Consider the following 17,245-nt stretch of genomic DNA (forward strand, 5'->3'; position numbering starts at 1 on the left):
GAAAAAAATACTGTAAACTATGTGAGGTGATGTATGTTAATTAAACTTAACTGTGGCCATCATTTCACAATACCTTCATCTATCACATCATTATTTGTACACCTCAAACTAATACAATGTTGTATGTCAACTGGAGTTCAATAACAAAAAAAAGAAATAGTTTAAACTAATTAGTCTTCTTCCTATAATAGTGACAATAGTATATTAAATAATTATGTATAGGGTTAATCTGGGCATATAGCATTACTTGAAGTTATGTAAGTTAATAATCACGAGGCAAATCATTTTGTGTAGCTTTTGTTCATAGCTTATATTTTCTAGCCTTTAGATAATACTTGATTGTTAGATTGTGCTATTTTATTTATTTATTTATTTTTTAAAGATTGTATGTTGCTTCTTCAAAGCACTGGCAGTTATCATATAAAGTATCTTACAATCTTTTTTTTTTTGTCGACTCTAGGAATTGCCATAGTCCTGCAATCACAATCTTATACAATTTTCTTGTGGCTTCAAGTAAGCTATTCAGTCTTTAAAGGTTTCCATGAAAGTACCGTAGGTCCACAATAGTAACAGCAAAAATTAATATGTGTTCAGCACAAATAGGTAAAAATCCATCATTCACCATACTCCATATTTAATTTAGAGCTAAGATATGCAAAACAATTAAACTTTTCCTATCTCAACGGCTCTGTTTAAGAACCTTTATTTAAAAAATCCTCAAATTAATCAAATGACCAAAACACTACTAAAAACTTCAAATAAGGGGCACCTAGGTGGCTCTGTTGATTGAGCATCTGACTCTTGATTTCAGTTCAGGTCATGATCTCATGGTTGTGAGACTGAACCCCACACTGGGCTCTGTGCTAGGCACGGAGCCTGCTTGGGATTCTCTCTCCCTCTCCCTCTGCTCTTCCCCAGCTCACTTGCACATATGCTCTCTCTCTTAAAAAAAAAAAAAGAAAAAGAAACTTCAAAAAAATAAGTAAAAATCTGATTAATTGACCTGTGTTTATACTAGGGCATGGCAATATTATAAAATTTGCTCCTAACTCAACAAAATGAGCAAAGTCCAAATGTAATCAAAGATGTTCACTTTCTGAAAGTGTGATTAGGACTTTAAAAATATAATGCAGTATGGGGTGCCTGGGTGGCTAACAGTGCAGAGGCTGCATGGGATTCTCTCTCTGCCCCTCTCTGCTCATGCACTCTTTCTCTCTTTCAAAAATAAATAAACATTAAAAAAAGAAAAGAAAAAAACAATAGAGTATAATACAGTATGAATTTTATTTATCATATAGCTAGGCTTTATAAAGCATAAACCAATATATAAGCTGTTATTATTAGAATTAATATGATATTTATTTCAAACATGGCTAATAAGTACAACTGATTTCATGACAAGTTTAAGCCACTGGGACAACAACATTTATATCTAACTGAGCCATGCCTAAGTATTTGGGTTTGACTCCTTTCAAATAGTTACCATAGTCTGTAGTCTTTTTTTTTTTTTTTTAAGTTTATTTTGAGAGAGACAGAAGGAGAATGCAAGTGGGGGAAGGGCAGAGAGAGAGGGGAACAGAGGATCTGAAGCAGGCTCCATGCTGACAGCAGCGAGCCCGATGTAAGGCTTGAAATCATGAACCATGAGATCATGACCAGAGCCAAAGTCAGACGCTTAACTGAGTCACACAGGTGCCCCCATAGTCTGTAGTCTTAATGTAGTTTGGTGACAAGCTGCCATGAAAGAATGGTCACGAATGGAAAACATTTATTTTTTTTTTAATGTTTTTAACGTTTATTTATTTTTGAGACAGAGAGAGACAGAGCATGAACAGGGGAGGGGCAGAGAGAGAGGGAGACACAGAATCTGAAACAGGCTCCAGACTCTGAGCTGTCAGCACAGAGCCCAACGCGGGTCTCGAACTCACGGACCGCGAGATCACAACCTGAGCCGAAGTCGGACGCCCAACCGACTAAGCCACCCAGGCGCCCCAGGAAAACATTTAATAGATATATTATAAAACAAAATTCATGCTACTTGACAGTAGATATTATGACTGGATACAATGCTTTCAGGTACCCTAGAGGCAATCAGGATATTCTCTTCTCATTATAAAGGCAATGCTTACCATGATAATCCTTATATAATGGGTTGGTTTCTCTCTCAGAACCAATAAATGATTCCAGACCAACTACTGTATCTGACAAGTTTGTAACACGGGAGATAATTGCTTTATTCTGCAAAACAAGAAAACAAAACACTCATGCTTAAAAATATAATATCTATTCAGTGCCATTATGCCATCTCAATGACAAATTATAGAGGAGATAAATATCAATGCAGAGAAGTAACTTAAAAGTTAAGGCTACCACATGCTGAAAATGGATGAAAGTATGCACTTAATTGAAAATTCCAGCCTATGTTGGTATGCTTTTCTATTTGGAAGAGCTGAGGAGACATATCTTAGTTTTGGTAGAGAATATAAATAATTTTTCTTCTGTCTTAAGGGGCAAGCCTACCTTTATTCTCATACACTATTACATTTCAAATTACTTTACCCATTGCCCATTGTTAAATCTCATAGACATCAGGATTCAGAAGCAGTAGATATTATGGTATAATGTGTAAGGCAAGGTCCAATTATCATCTGTCAAGTGGGACCACGTTCCAGCTCTGTCACAGCTGAGGTCCTCTGTAGCATTTTAGAAACGCGGAAGGGTCTAGCTAAGAGGTTGCAACATGGCCACCTCTGGAGTCTTCTATTCTCTCCTTCCAGATGCTGCTATTTGGCTCTGGGATAACAATAAAGGCAAAGAAAAGACGGTAGATGACTAGCACTAGACTAGTAGCCTACCTTTTCCTTCCCAACACAACCAGACATGAACCAAAAATATTGCTAAATAATATATTGTAAAAAAGAAGTCACATTTTAAGTAGCAAACATTCTAAAACACCCAGAATTTCATGGTTATAAAAAAATCATTAAAAATATAATTATCAAATACCCTATAGGTTCTCTTGAATTATTTTATTTAACAGAAATTCAGTATTCCTTTTAGCCTGTGACATAGTGGTAGGTCTAAGTCGATAACATCTTAGAGAAAAACTTTTGCTCTGAAGCTCTATATAAGTTGAAAAAACTGTTGTTTGTAAAATTTTATAATTTTGAAACTCCCATTTTATACAATGGTAATGTCTACCCATTTAAAAATAATCTTTAGAAAAGGATGGGAAATATAAAACAGGAAAATTTCAGTCCAACATTATGTCCCATTAGAGGAAAGTATGTTCACTTTCTGAAAACATGATTGACTACTGAGCTTACTGGTATTCCTCTGTTTCTTAGGTTCCCTTGTAAAGACTGCAGAATGAAAAATAAAAGAAAGCTCGTTAATGTTACCTGACTCTCTCAGAAATACATAGTAGCTTCTGTCACTAAACATTATGCTGAAATGCCTGTTTAACTCATATCTAGGGCAGTCTTTGAAACTCCTCTGTAAGTAGAAATGTGTGTTGTATACAGAATGTTTTAGCCTTTGAATCAGTGCTCCTAAAAGGAACCAGTAAAAATAATTATCCTTAATTGGCTTTAATACTCTCAATCACGTGGGTACCGAGTACAGAAAAACATAATTTGAAAATGCCCGTTTTTTTCCCAAGGCAATTTTTCATTCAATGGTGAGAAAATAATCCAGATTGATTCCTTACTTTCAGTTCTATGCCACAGGGAATGGTCCTACTCCAGGAATAACAGGGGCTTCAGAGGCCATAAACAAGTTCCTCTCAATATTTCTTTAGCCAAAGACTATTATATCAAACTCATCCAGGTTGGGTTTCAGCCAGTTATTCTTCACCCAAACAAAAATGTCTGCCAGACATTCCAACAGCTGGGAGACAGTTCACAATGAGTCAACTTGAAAATGATTCATTGTGCTGAGTACTGAACAATGTTGGGGTGGGGGTGGGGTGTGGCTGGGTTGGTTGTAGAGGGTGAGAACAAGTGGGAGATGAAGAATAACCATGTGGTTCTCCCATTAAGAAGAATCTTAGATAACAACCAGCAGGCTCTTATCATTTCATTTTTAGGATAAACTCAACTGGGAAGAGTACTCCTGTCATGGACCCTCAGATGAACAAGCACTTATAAAGGCTACTGACAATATTTCTTAATCAAAAGGTCAGATTTCCTTTTATCTATAAATACAAGTCTAAGCCTTTGTATCTAAATGTCTGAATCTAAATGATAAAAATCAATTTTTGTTAGAACTCATCTATTTGGAATTGTAGTGATATAAACTAGAGATTTCTCAATTATTTTAATAATAGAAATTGTAAGGTTTAAGGATGGAGTTAGTGTTCTAGCATTCTATAAGCAAGGTCCTGTATATTTAAATGGACAACATGATATTTATTTCAAAGAGGGTTTCTTTCTTCAATTTAACCCTAAAATTTACTAATAAACCACTTAACACCCTGTAATATTTGTTAACATTATAGATCTTTTTAAGGTAATTTAGGGGAGATAAAAAAAAAACCCACTATCCACTTTGTAGACGAAAACTAATGAATTCCAAAATAAAAGATGTATACAGCCTGGATTTAGAAATCTCAGAAACTCATGCATATATTTCATTTATTGGGTTTCTAAGTTCTGTAGGTTTATACTACAGTTATTAACTACAAACTAAATCCTATTATAAAAGCTTTCATAAAGTATTACAGCAAGAAAAAAGCTTTAATCATTACCACAAAATAAGTTATATTTAACAGTGACCTTACTGCTTTCTGCACAGCAGTTTTGGAAAATAGTTTATGTAATGTGGTAAACTGGATGGTGAAAGTTGTACAGATATTGAAAAAATGTAGAATACGAAGTACTGGAAATTATAATAACATCTAAATTCCTGACTGAGATAATCTTTATCTTAACTGCAAACTCATTCAGTCTTCCAGTTATGAACAAAGCATAAAAGATATTTGGGCATGTAAATGTACACATTTTTTTGAAAGTTAAATTAGTGTTACAGGTTACTTTGGTACCTCTGAGATTCATAGGGAGTATGGTATCAATATGTAAGATATGGTATGATCATACCTTAAAACCACTCTTGCCTTTCAAATCATAATGTTAATACTAAGTGGTCTTTTAGATAAGGGTAGGTGAAATTTACTTAAAAAGAATCTAAAATTAACAGCTTTAAATAACCTCAAAAGCATAACAATAACAATTCACTTTAGGAAGAATACACTATGGACAATAAATTGTTATAATATAACTCACGGTGTTTGGGAAGCTTTAGCATAATAATCTGAGCAGAGGTCTTGAAACTGGAACTTTCACATTCTCATCCTAACAGATTCTAAGTGTTTTTATGTTATTAGCCAAGATGTGAAATCTCTTTGGTCCGCAGTATACGTAGTTGGAAATGGAGAAGTCAAGGTGTTTGTGCATCAATTACTTAGACATAAACTTTGAGTAATTTTTGTGTTGACTTTGAAGTTGTTACATTACACTTTCTAATAAGGAACATTTGACTAAGGACATTCAGGACTTACCAGTAGGAGTAAATTAATGGTTATATTCATGCATGGCACAATGACATCACCCAAGTATGTACAATGATACTGCCAGCCCTCCTCCTTGCCCATCTGGATGTGAAAATCTAGGATGGCTCAAAAATCCTCCTTATACTAGACAAATCTCCCTTCACTCTTGGGTGAAAGTTGTCAGCTCTGGACAGTAGCCAAGACGTGACTAGGAGGGAAGCCAGAAGAGCAGAGAGCCAGTGTCCAGGAGTTTTAAGAGTTTGCTGGCAGTCTCAAATAGCATTGTATTAAGTTACATAAAAGGTTCTTAAAACTTTCTGTTGCAGTGGAATTTTTTAATTAATTATTTAAATTTAAATTATGTCAAGTGGTGTTGCAAATTAAAAAAAGGCAAATCAGATTGTCCAGTCAACTACCTTTTTACTCCAATTTTAATTTCACAAAAAATTTCAGAGTTTTTCCTTTGATTGTTTCTTGCTTGGTTTCATAGGATGTTTCCTGTTTTCTTTTATAGAATGGTAACCTCTTTATTAGGATATGCCAAATCCATTAAATGGATTTTAAATAAAGGAAGATTAAATTAATGCTCCTTTCCAATTCAGAGCTCATTAAGCCAAAACTATGAACTTTAAGAGATAAAAATTCAACTACTGCCATATAAAGCTCCCTCCATTTTCTAATAAAAATAGTTGAGATACCTACTTAGAGTAACAAAGTAACAATCAGAATACCTCAAACCCTGAATGTTTTCCTACTTTCTTTGACCTAATTATCTCAACAACATAAAAGATAGTTTGGACTAACACAAAATATACTCCCAGGAAAGATTTTGAACAAGAGAATTAAAATGTAATTAACCAATCACTTAATTATTAAGAAGCTTGAAAAGCATAAACCAGTTGACATTAACCATTTATGCAATGCCTCAAATAAGAATAAGTTCTTGAGCTACTCAAATAAGAGAGACAGCAAATACACAATATAAGGGTAGGGCCCCCATTTGAGTATGGCACACATGTCAGATTTGGGATTACAATAGTGCAAAAGAACTATTAAGTTAATACTGAAAAGTTAAAGAAATATTTAAGTTACTTTATGATTGAATGTATTATGTGACATAATGTGTGTGTCTGTGTGTGTGTGTGTGTGTGTGTGTGTGTGTGTGTGTATGTTGTGGGGGGAGGGAGGAGAATCTCAAGAAAAGCAAGTATACTACTCAACAACTCAAGTTATAATAACATTTTCCTGAAAAATGATATGCATAGAAACACAACCACACTAGCATTTATGACATTTCTTTGTGATATAATAAAAAAATAAATTTGGACAAAAGGATAAATCTATAGATGTTTAATGAGGTATTTGTTTTCCTATGCTTATTTAGTTTTACCTTCTATAGAAATTGAGATTATGAAATAATAAAATTGTTTTTATTGTAACTTTACAAACCTCCCCCTATCTTCCCCAGAGTTGTCACTTACTTCTGTAGATTAAAATTTTGTTTTTATTAAAAATATTTTATACTGGGAAAAATAATTCTGTTCATATTTTTTTTTGAGTTTAAGAAATAATATGATTTTACCAAATATAATTATACTAATAAACATTTATAATTGTAATAATACCTTAATGAAGGCATTAGATTAATTCTTCCCAGATTTAATACTTAAATTTATTCAAAGTCACACAGTGAATTTTAAAATATAGTGGAACTTTGGTAAATTAAAAAAAAATTCTAGCTATAACACTCTCTTGGTAGCATCATATACTGATATGTGAAATCATAAAGCAAACATATTTTGGTTCCTTTTTCTAATGCTTTAAAAACATATCCACAAAGGAGCTAATGGTAAATATACTTAACCTGAAAGGCAAAATAAATTGCTAAGTTGTCACTTTTACTAGCATTAAGCAATGGAGCCACATCTTTTTGGGATTCCCATCTGATTGAACTTAGTATTCTAAGTTTTGGCATGAAAATATTTTTTAAGAACACATGATGTTATTTTCAGAAATATTATTTACATTTACACTGGCTTCAAATAGTACATGCTTTGCAGAACATTTATTTACATCAGTTTTCTTTTCCAATAGGTTATTGTATAAAAACATCAAAAAAATCTTACAAATTCTGAAAACTTATAAATAAGGTAAACAAAATATTATAATGAATAGGCCAAATTGAATAATAGTATAATATTCCAAATTAATTGTAGGTAGTTTTTCATAAACTATATACCATCTAGTTTCATATTATGGAAATCATTCACATAGAAATTTTTATTTGTTGTTTAAAAATGTTTAATGGGTTGCTTCCCAAATCAGAAATTTGCTGCTTACTACTTTATACTTGAAACCCTTCAGATAATTCACAGATGTCCAAAAGCTCATAGCTTGCCTGGAAAAACAATTGCTAATATCCAAATATCAAACGGAGCATCCAGCTGATGTTTGTGATGCCGTGGTAGGTTAAAGATACTAAAGTTTAAAATCAGCTTAGAATAATCCCATATTGAGTATAAAATTATAGCCTGTCATCAGGAACAGGCTGACAGAGCCAGGTCCAGATGGGAGACTGGCTGGGAAAAAAGCTGAGGCAGGTGGGAAAATGATGGGAACCTGACGGCAGACAGGACTACTCCCTCTGCTGGCAAGGTTCTCATCTGCTTGAATTTTTAACTAATGACTTAGCTTTTCTTTAATTATTGAAGATAAAACCAATAAATTATGTAAGATGTTCTTTCTTAAGTTAGCTGTTCTGTATTTGCACATTTTCAAATTCATGGTCTCCTATTTTTCACCAGATTAATTTCTCAGAGATATAAGGATCCAATGTTTCACCAGGAGGTCCAATTATTTGTCTTGTAATTTAATTGCATCATAAGCATAAGCAAATGTAGCATTGCTTTTATAATATAAGGCCTTTAAAAATTAAGAATGCCTTTAATTTATATTTGTTGAGATATGTACCTTCTTGAAGAAAAACATTTCTTGGGTACAGACTTCACAATCTCTTTCTCAGGCTCTGCATAATGCCCCGTAATGAAATAATATAGAAATGAACCATATAAATCAACTATACAGGGAACAAGGAAACAGCATGTCACAGCAAAAGAGCATAGATGTACAGCGCCAAACCTATCTGATAATCTAATGATCTGAGTTTACAGATATTATGTACTAATATGTAAGAAATTAAGAACTAATGTTTACACAAAAAATTTGTTAAATTTTACAGAAAAATTATTCAATATTTGATTTTCAATGTAAGTTAATAGCTGCAGCAAAAACATTTAGTAAAAATCTGTTCTAAGATTTTGGCCTACAACCAGAAGCTCCCAGAACAGGAGGGATCAGCTTTTTCACCCACTGTTCTCATCTGAATCCTGGCTTAAAAGCTATTCCAGCTCCCAGCTTTCCAGAAGGCTCCATCCCAGGAATCCCTGCCTGCCATTTGGTTTGCTGATTTTAATCTCTCAGGACTTTCTTACAGTGGCTCTACTATGCTGAACTGGCACTTGCTTCTAGAAGTGAGTTATTATTAAACCTGTAGGTCAATTGTGGCACTAACAACTCTTTGGAAGCTTTCAGCCACAGTGTACAATTTGCTAGTCTAATTAAATATTAATTCTAAGTGTTACATTTTGTGGCTAAGAGCTTTTATTTTCCATCATCAGCCTGGAAGAGAAAGAGGTTACAAGGCTAATTTAATCTCTCCCCTTGTCCTCCTCAACATTAAAGATTAACTACATAGGGTGCGAAAACATTATTAAAGAAGCAGAAATACTTTATATAGGAATAATAATGTAATTAATAGCAAAGGGCTAAAACATAATACTAGGATATAATATATGACCTGATATTTAAAGAGCTTTAAATTATAATTAGTTACAAGCATATTTCATCTCAATATTAAGAAATAAGTATCATCTTTTTTTGAAGACAGTAATCTTTCTTTAAGGGAAATGCATCAAAGTATACAAATAGGAATAATTCAAAACTTACATTTTCTCACAGGTATTTTTCAGAGAGCTTGTAACACCAAAGATTAAAAACTTACTAATTTTATTTGCAAAATAAATGCAAATTACATACAGTTGTACTTTTTTTCTGTACATAAAAAGTGATCAAGTTCAAAGATAGTTTATAATAAAGATAATTAACGTTAAAGATCCTTCCCCTTTTTTCTTCTATCACGTTCAAGTGGACTGAACACAGAGGTCCCTCTCTGCTTCTGTTCCCAGAACAGTTGTGTCCATGCCTGGACACTGGGCATTATAAAGACTGCAGTCCACAGCCAAAGATTCCATATGCCCAAACAGATGACTCAATCTCCATACTGTGATGAGACGTTTCACTATTTCTATCATTGATATATTTAAAAATTTTGGCTCTAAATAGTACTTTAACAACCACCATCACCATAAGGAAGTACAGTATGAATCACCGTATGAACTGTAACATCACAAAGTTATTTTGGAACAAAAAAACCATTTTACATTAAAATTATTTTTCTTTTTATGGCTTGCTGAATATGCTTTGGTTAGGTTAAGTATAACAAAAGGTTTCTAAAGTGGCATTTTTTTTCCATTAAAGATGCACATTTATCTTATTGACCATTTAAAACATCCTGCTTTTATTTAATATGCATATTTACATGAAGATAAAATAGTGTATATTTTGCTATTAATGTTCTATATAGACAGAAACTTACAGATAATTTGGAGTTTATTTGTGTAAAAAGCTTCAAACATCCTTGACCAAGAAAGTAAATTCAATACATATGTATAATGCATACATGCTAAGATTTGATTTAAAAAATTAATCAGATACCAGCATGTGCAGTATAAAACAGAAGAAAAAAAACTGGAGCTATAAGAATTTATAGATTTTTATAAGCAGCGTATGGTAGCAAAGTTGAAGCACCTATTTCTCTATTATTTGTTATTATAAAGAATAAAAGACTCTGTTTCCAGTACACCAGACTCATATGAAGTTACTAAATTTTCAAAAACTACAATTTAACATACACGGCATAACATTAAAATAGGTTTAGTATGATTCAGTTGACTTTTTAAGATTGCTTCTTTTTATACTTTTAAAAATGTTAATTTCTTACAATCTACCTTAGAGTAGTTGAGAAGATCTAGAAAAATAAAAGGAACTCATGAAAAATTGACAGCCAGAATATCTGACTTTATCCTTTAGTAATTGATAGTTATGATCAAGAGATTAAATCTAATCTCTAATTTTCATCCTTAAATTTTCTCCTTAATAAAGTACATTTAAAAAGAGCACTTAAAATAGATTAAGTTATGGGACAGAGATGATGTTATGCTTTCCTATAATGATGCTCTTATCAACAATTACATGAAAAATATTTTCCAAAATTTTATAGTTGTAAACTCATAAAAGTCTGTTGTTCCTTTACCATGCAATTATTTTTAGTTCTTGTTTTAAGAATAAAAGATTTCACACTGAGAGAAATTCACAAGGCCACTGGAGTCCACATTTCATAATCCCATATTAGTGGTTAGTTCTAAGCAGTCCATTACTTGACTTAGAGTTTAGCTGCTAAGATACTCAGCATGAACACAAAAGTTTATGGATGTGAAAAGGCTTGTTCTGAATTTCTCTACTTTGAAACATTCACTCATTTCAAAACTTTATTATATTAATGCTGTAAAATATTAATTGGAAGAAATATCAATTAAAATAACACACTAAATAAAAGCTTCCTCAGTTTTCAAGAGATGTTCTAAATAACAAAGCACTTTCTTCCTGCTTTTCTGTAGAAAATAAATTTTCCTTGGCATAAACTAACATACTGGTGATGGTATTCTCCAAACAGATAGGTGGGGCGGGGGTGTGGAGGGAAGTCCACAGATCAAATTGTTGGAAAACATTGAGTATAGGATAAAAACTGAGTAAGGCTATTAATGGAGCAAATGACGATAATGACCAATCAAAATATGTTCTGGGACACTTTCAAATCTGAAATCTGTTCTGAATAAAAGAAAGTTTGAATAGTTTATAAACTAATGTTTGATAAGCAAACACATTAAATGCTGGTGATATTGAGAAGTATTCTAGAATGAGAAAATGTTATTTAATATTTTACTGTGAGTAATGTCAAAGAAGTTTTCACCCCTTCATTATGATAGTTAAGGAGTAATTTATTAGGCTGTTGTTTATATTTAAAAATTCCTTTAAAAAGTAGATTACAACAGTTTGAGTAAGTTAGCAATAATAAAAAGTACATTTTCTTCCTGAAAGGAAAGTTGTGAGAAAGCCACAGAAAAATATTTGCACCTCCCATTTGAATCACAATTCTAAGTTCTTCCATACTTACTTCCTGACGGTTTCCAGTAAAAATGCTTTTGATCACTAAAAACAAGTCACCAACAACCTGTCATAGATCATGTAAACAAAATGCAGAAGCTAAGGGAAACTTACTTTCCTTTCACCTTACCAAGGAAATCATAACAAGGCATAAAACTAAATTTTTAATTTCAAAAAGAATAAATGTTATTGGTCATCATTTTCCTCAAGTACACAACTGTCACTGGGAATTGAAAATAAAATTAACTTAAAAGGCACAAAATGTTCTATAATGTGGAGGTGGATGACAAATTTCACTATAGGAAGCCAGTTTCCATTTATAAAACCAAAAAAATTAATAGTTTCATATCTTGCTAAATGGGGAAATCGAACAGCATCCTACTGTAACTGCTTTAAAGGTGTCACTTTGCAAAAAATCTCATTAAAAAGTTTCGAGCATTGCACCAGCATTTCTGTTTCTAACAGTAAATAGGAAAAAAGCAGCAGTGTTATATGTGTCTGAAATAGAACAGCTTTGAATATAGAAATTTGTACTTAAGTTTTAAAAAGTTCAAGTAATATTCTCATACTTAAATAATAAATAGTAAGAGTTTCAAGGTAGGGTTTTAGTTATTTTTCTTAGATGTGACCTTCCCCCCCTTTTTTTTTTTCCAATCCACAGCAACCTTCATTCGACAACAGTTTTGAACAGTTGAGTTGTGAGAACGTGAGCAGCTGCTGTTATTATAACTAAAGGTCTGTCTACGGCTTGAGTCTGAGAGACCACATGTTCGGCTGTCCTCTCATCTTGCCATCCTCACCAATTAACTATTAACATGGAGGGCTGTACACATGCTCTTGGGGGCTCTTTAACAGGCTTCTTGGCGAGTGGAACAACTACACAGCAGGGATCTGGGAACTGGGTAATGCTCGAATATGGGGGAGCCGTCCGTAGTCCTGCTCTTTCTAATGACACTTTACACCACAGTTTAGCATGTAACAAAGTCTTATTTAACTTGGCCATTTTCACATACATTTTTTAATACAATGTCTTTGAGCAGGTGCTAAAATTATATTTTAGAAGGAGACAATATCAGTAATATAACAACCTTGCAGGAAAATTGTTTAGGGCTATATATTTTTTAAGATACTCATAATATATTTGATGGATAATTTTAGCGTTTTCTTAACAGATACTTAGAGTTTATTTTTATGTATTTGTTTCAATGTGTGTTTGTTATTTTTCCCTGTTGCTGTTATGGAAATAAGTTTTAACCTAAAGAAAATAAAAAATTCTCAGTTCAAAGTTGTCAGGCTAAACACAAAATATTTCAAATGCAAATTTAAAAATAATTCTTTTTCGTTCTACTTGCAAAAGTCTTATTATAATAATAAATTCAAGTCAGTTTTGAATCTATGTCATTATTTTCCCTATTTTAACTTTTCCTCCTCTTTGCAATTTCCTTAACTATGTGTTCCTTCCCTACAATGAAATTAAACATGGGAAGCATGCCAAAAGTATAATAAAGGGTAACTAATCATTACTGTACAAGTCTGACAGAATGCTAATAACTAAAGTAAGAACACTGATTGGCTCTTTTACCAATTTAAGAGATATAGATATTTTATATACTTTTAACATAGTGATACTCTATACAACATATTCAAATAAAAGTATCACAATTCTATTACCTATAGATGTTTAATTGTTTCCAAGGATATGAAACTACATTTCTATTTCTTGCAGAAACCACTTTAGTATCAAATTCCAAGCTCAAGCCTGTAAATACCTTCCATATACTAATTTTCTGCTCCATTCATGCTGTCTTTTACATTGCTAAAAAACCTCCACAAGGATAGTAATTTTGTTTGTCTTATTCACTGCTATATCCTCATGAGTGCCTAGTGCCTCAGCAATAAATATCTGTTCATGAATGAATAAGCTAAATTACCCTTAGACATTCAATCACCACTTAAATTCTGACTTGGAGTCTATAGGAATGGCACTGGTCATAGTGGAGAGGAAGTTGATGTACGATGTTAGAAGAGTCTTGGAACAACATGGTGATGTTACTATGACTTAGATGGCCACCTGACTTCATGCATGCCTCCTGGTCTATCTCAGGCTTGACCTCTTAGAAGATTCTGTCAGAGACTTTCATAAAAAGAGACAGAAAGCTGAGGACTTCTACTGCTTTGATGAACTTGTACACCTTATTTCTGTGGCCTGATCTCTGTTCAAATTTTCATCTTTGGAAGTCTCTTGAAAGTAACTATAGTGAAGGTAATGATTGCTCGCATATATTGAGAGACTACTATGTGTTAGCGCTGTGTCAGCACATGTTTTTGCTAATCCTCTGAATTAGGTATTCCTCACTCCATTTTTTAAAAGATGAAGAAGATGAGGTTGAGAAAGTTAAGACCTGACTAAAACTATATGACTAATTGGGTCTATCTGTCTCCAAAAACCCAGGCTCTTTCATCATTAAATGCTACCTTGTGTACACAAGTCTGTGTCTTAATTTTGACCTTCTTTTAGTACTTCTATTGAGTAAGCTGCAGAGCATGGTGGTTAAGAGTATGGTACTTACAGGGTACTGCTTTGGTCTAAATCCTGCCACTCACTAGCCGTGTGACCTTGGGAAAGTCACTTCAACTTTTTTGTCCCCTCTTTCCTAATCTGTAAAATGGAGACAATAACAGCACCAACCATATGGGGTTACTGTAAGGATAAAATGAGGTAATATTTAAAAAGATTTGAGGACTGCATCTGGCTCATAAAAAGTACTATGTAAGATTTATTAAATAAACTCACAGTCTCCTGGTTCTGTGTATTCATATGTCTTTGATTAGATTTGTGAGCATACTGCTTCTGGTTCTTATTCCCTTTCCTTACCCTAAACCCTGTGGTTTTCTCTGCTGGTTTTTTAAGAGTTCTTGGGTTTTATCCTCTGTTTACATCATGATTGGTTGAAGCAAACTCTTAAATCTTGTATGTTCTCTTAAGTACTTTCACATAAAAACAAATATATAATGAGATGTTATAGTCATAGAGCAAAAGAATATATATACATTTTAATACCTCAACTGATATTAGGACCAGAAAACTACTATATGATAGCTAGAAGGGCGCCTGGGTGGCTCAGTTGGTTAAGTGTCTGACTTCAGCTCAGGTCATGATCTCACAGTCTGTGATTTTGAGCCCCTCATCGGGCTCTGTGCTGACAGCTCAGAGCCTGAAGCCTGCTTCGGATTCTGTGTCTCCCGCTTTCTCTGCCCCTTCCTCTCTCTCTCTCTGTCTCTTTCAAAAATAAATTTAAAAAACATTAAAAAATGGATAGGTAGAAAAATTGCGTAGAAAAGATATTATGGAAAATGTGAAAATTGTAGATGGATGGGCAGTTTGTTTTTTTTTTATATTTTGAGGAATACGTCATAATTCTTGGTCACATTATTTAACCTTATACTCATCGCCAAAGTCTGACCCCCCATTTTCCTATTTCCATTTCAAAATAGTCTTTTTACTAGAACCTTAAAAAACATAAATTTAAATGATATCTCTTCCAGTTATACAATGTTTTAAATGTATCTGTAAAATACCAAAATGCAAATATTGCATAATGTTTAGATATCTAGTCCATTTAATCACCTCGATCATTATTTAATTGGTGACGTAGACAGGATGACTTGAGGATACCTGACAGTATGACGGCTGTTTCCTTCTACAGAGACCGCAAGGATCACAGTCACAAGCATTCACAATGGGTTTGGAATCTCCTTCTAAATAATGAACATTATGGCCACCAAAATAGCTTTGGAAAAATGTTCTTTTCTTTTTTCTTGCATAGGTCCCTTTGGAATAAATAAAAAAATTACATATATGCACGTATTTATTTCATAACTGTTTTCTTTGCTTTGCAATTACACATAAGGAAATATGTTTCCATCCTTTTTTCCTCCCTTGACTGCAATGAAACTTTTTACTTAATCTTTCACATGTACTAATTTGTCAACAATTTTACAATGATAGTTTTCTCTTTAAAAATGCTGAATAGCAACGCTGGTCTAGAACTTTTCTTCCTCATGGGAAGTTACTGCCATCAGAAGTAGTTAATAATTCAAGATACATAAAGACGTAGTGTGACAGGGAGGAAAGAGTAAGTTTTAAACAGATCAGAGTTTGCTACTAGCTTTAAACATGTTATTAAATACGTGACTTTGTTGCATCGCTTAATTTCAGTTTAATCTTGTTTGCAACTGGCATCATGCCTATCTTGCAGTTTTTGTGATGATTAGGGCAGCTGGCTATATAACCTAAAAGTGAAGATGCTGTAGTCTGGAGTCAGGGGAAGACATGAGGTAGAACATTACTGGCCTTGCCTCTTATTAACTGTGTAACCTTGTAAAAATAGAGGTAAGGCTTGTGGTGGATATTCAAGGACATAACACTTGTAGTGTGCTTCGCATGTGGTATGTGCCTAATAAATGCTTATAGTAATAGCACAGTTGTAGTGGTACTGAGAGTAGCAGTATTTTTATGAGTATTTGATAAGTCTGTTCCAGGTTTACTTCTCATCAAAATCAAGAAGCTCATGAAAGCTAACCAAACTAGTATTAAAGTATTAATTTTATAATGACTTAACATCATTAACAATGTAAACAATACAAGTATGTGTAGAATATCTAAAATGATTAGAGAAAGGAGTTTCCCTATGATATTGGTGTGATTATAAACTCACAATAATAAGTTAGGTTCATGCAAAATCTGTAAAAAGTCTTTGCAGGAAAAATAAATCATCCTCTTATAACAATTATAAATAAATTCTACTGGCTAAGGAGGCAAAATTCTTATCTTGCTTATGCCTAAATTTTTAGTAATAAGACTTGAAATATGCTGATATATCCTGTATATAATTAAGATGACTAAATGACATTATAATAAATTGGCCATTTGCAGGAAGGGTTTGGGTATGTTAGAAAAAAGATCTAAAATCACAAAAATTTATAATGAAGATTCAAGAAGTTTCAACAATCAGATATTAGAAATGATTTCCTAAGTAAGAATCATTATTCCTTAAACATTTATTAAACATCTAGAAAAAGCTTAGTTACTGTGCTATGAATTTTTATACTTTATTGCCTTTAATGATGTATTACTTTCATAAACCTAACCTGGAAAAAAGAAAACTATAAATATGTGGCCCTGACTTCCCAGAGGTTACAAAGTATTAGATACATAAGATTATATGAAATCACATGTTTGAGGCAGACAATAAGTACCTTGGTAAATAGTAACTCTAATAAAAAGAGAACTAGTGAATGTAAAGTGTGTTAACATATATTAGAATGTTAACTAATAAGTCAAAAACTATTTGA

The 17,245-nt window shown here is 32.9% G+C and overlaps 1 protein-coding gene across 6 annotated transcripts in view; it reads right to left on the reverse strand.

Annotated features, from left to right (window-relative positions):
• Positions 1-17,245, reverse strand: part of ELP4 (elongator acetyltransferase complex subunit 4) — a 243,507-nt gene that overhangs the window by 126,878 nt on the left and 99,384 nt on the right. For all 6 annotated transcript variants that reach the window (XR_008290413.1, XM_053203337.1, XM_015066910.3 and 3 more), the window contains exon 8: positions 2,130-2,238. Coding sequence is in view for 5 of the 6 variants with exons in the window: in XM_053203337.1 (XP_053059312.1) it covers positions 2,130-2,238 (109 nt within the window). In the remaining variant the exon portion in view is untranslated. The remainder of the gene's footprint in view (positions 1-2,129; positions 2,239-17,245) is intronic.

This window comes from Acinonyx jubatus, chromosome D1, assembly GCF_027475565.1.
Source record: "Acinonyx jubatus isolate Ajub_Pintada_27869175 chromosome D1, VMU_Ajub_asm_v1.0, whole genome shotgun sequence".
Taxonomy (NCBI): Eukaryota; Metazoa; Chordata; class Mammalia; order Carnivora; family Felidae; genus Acinonyx; species Acinonyx jubatus.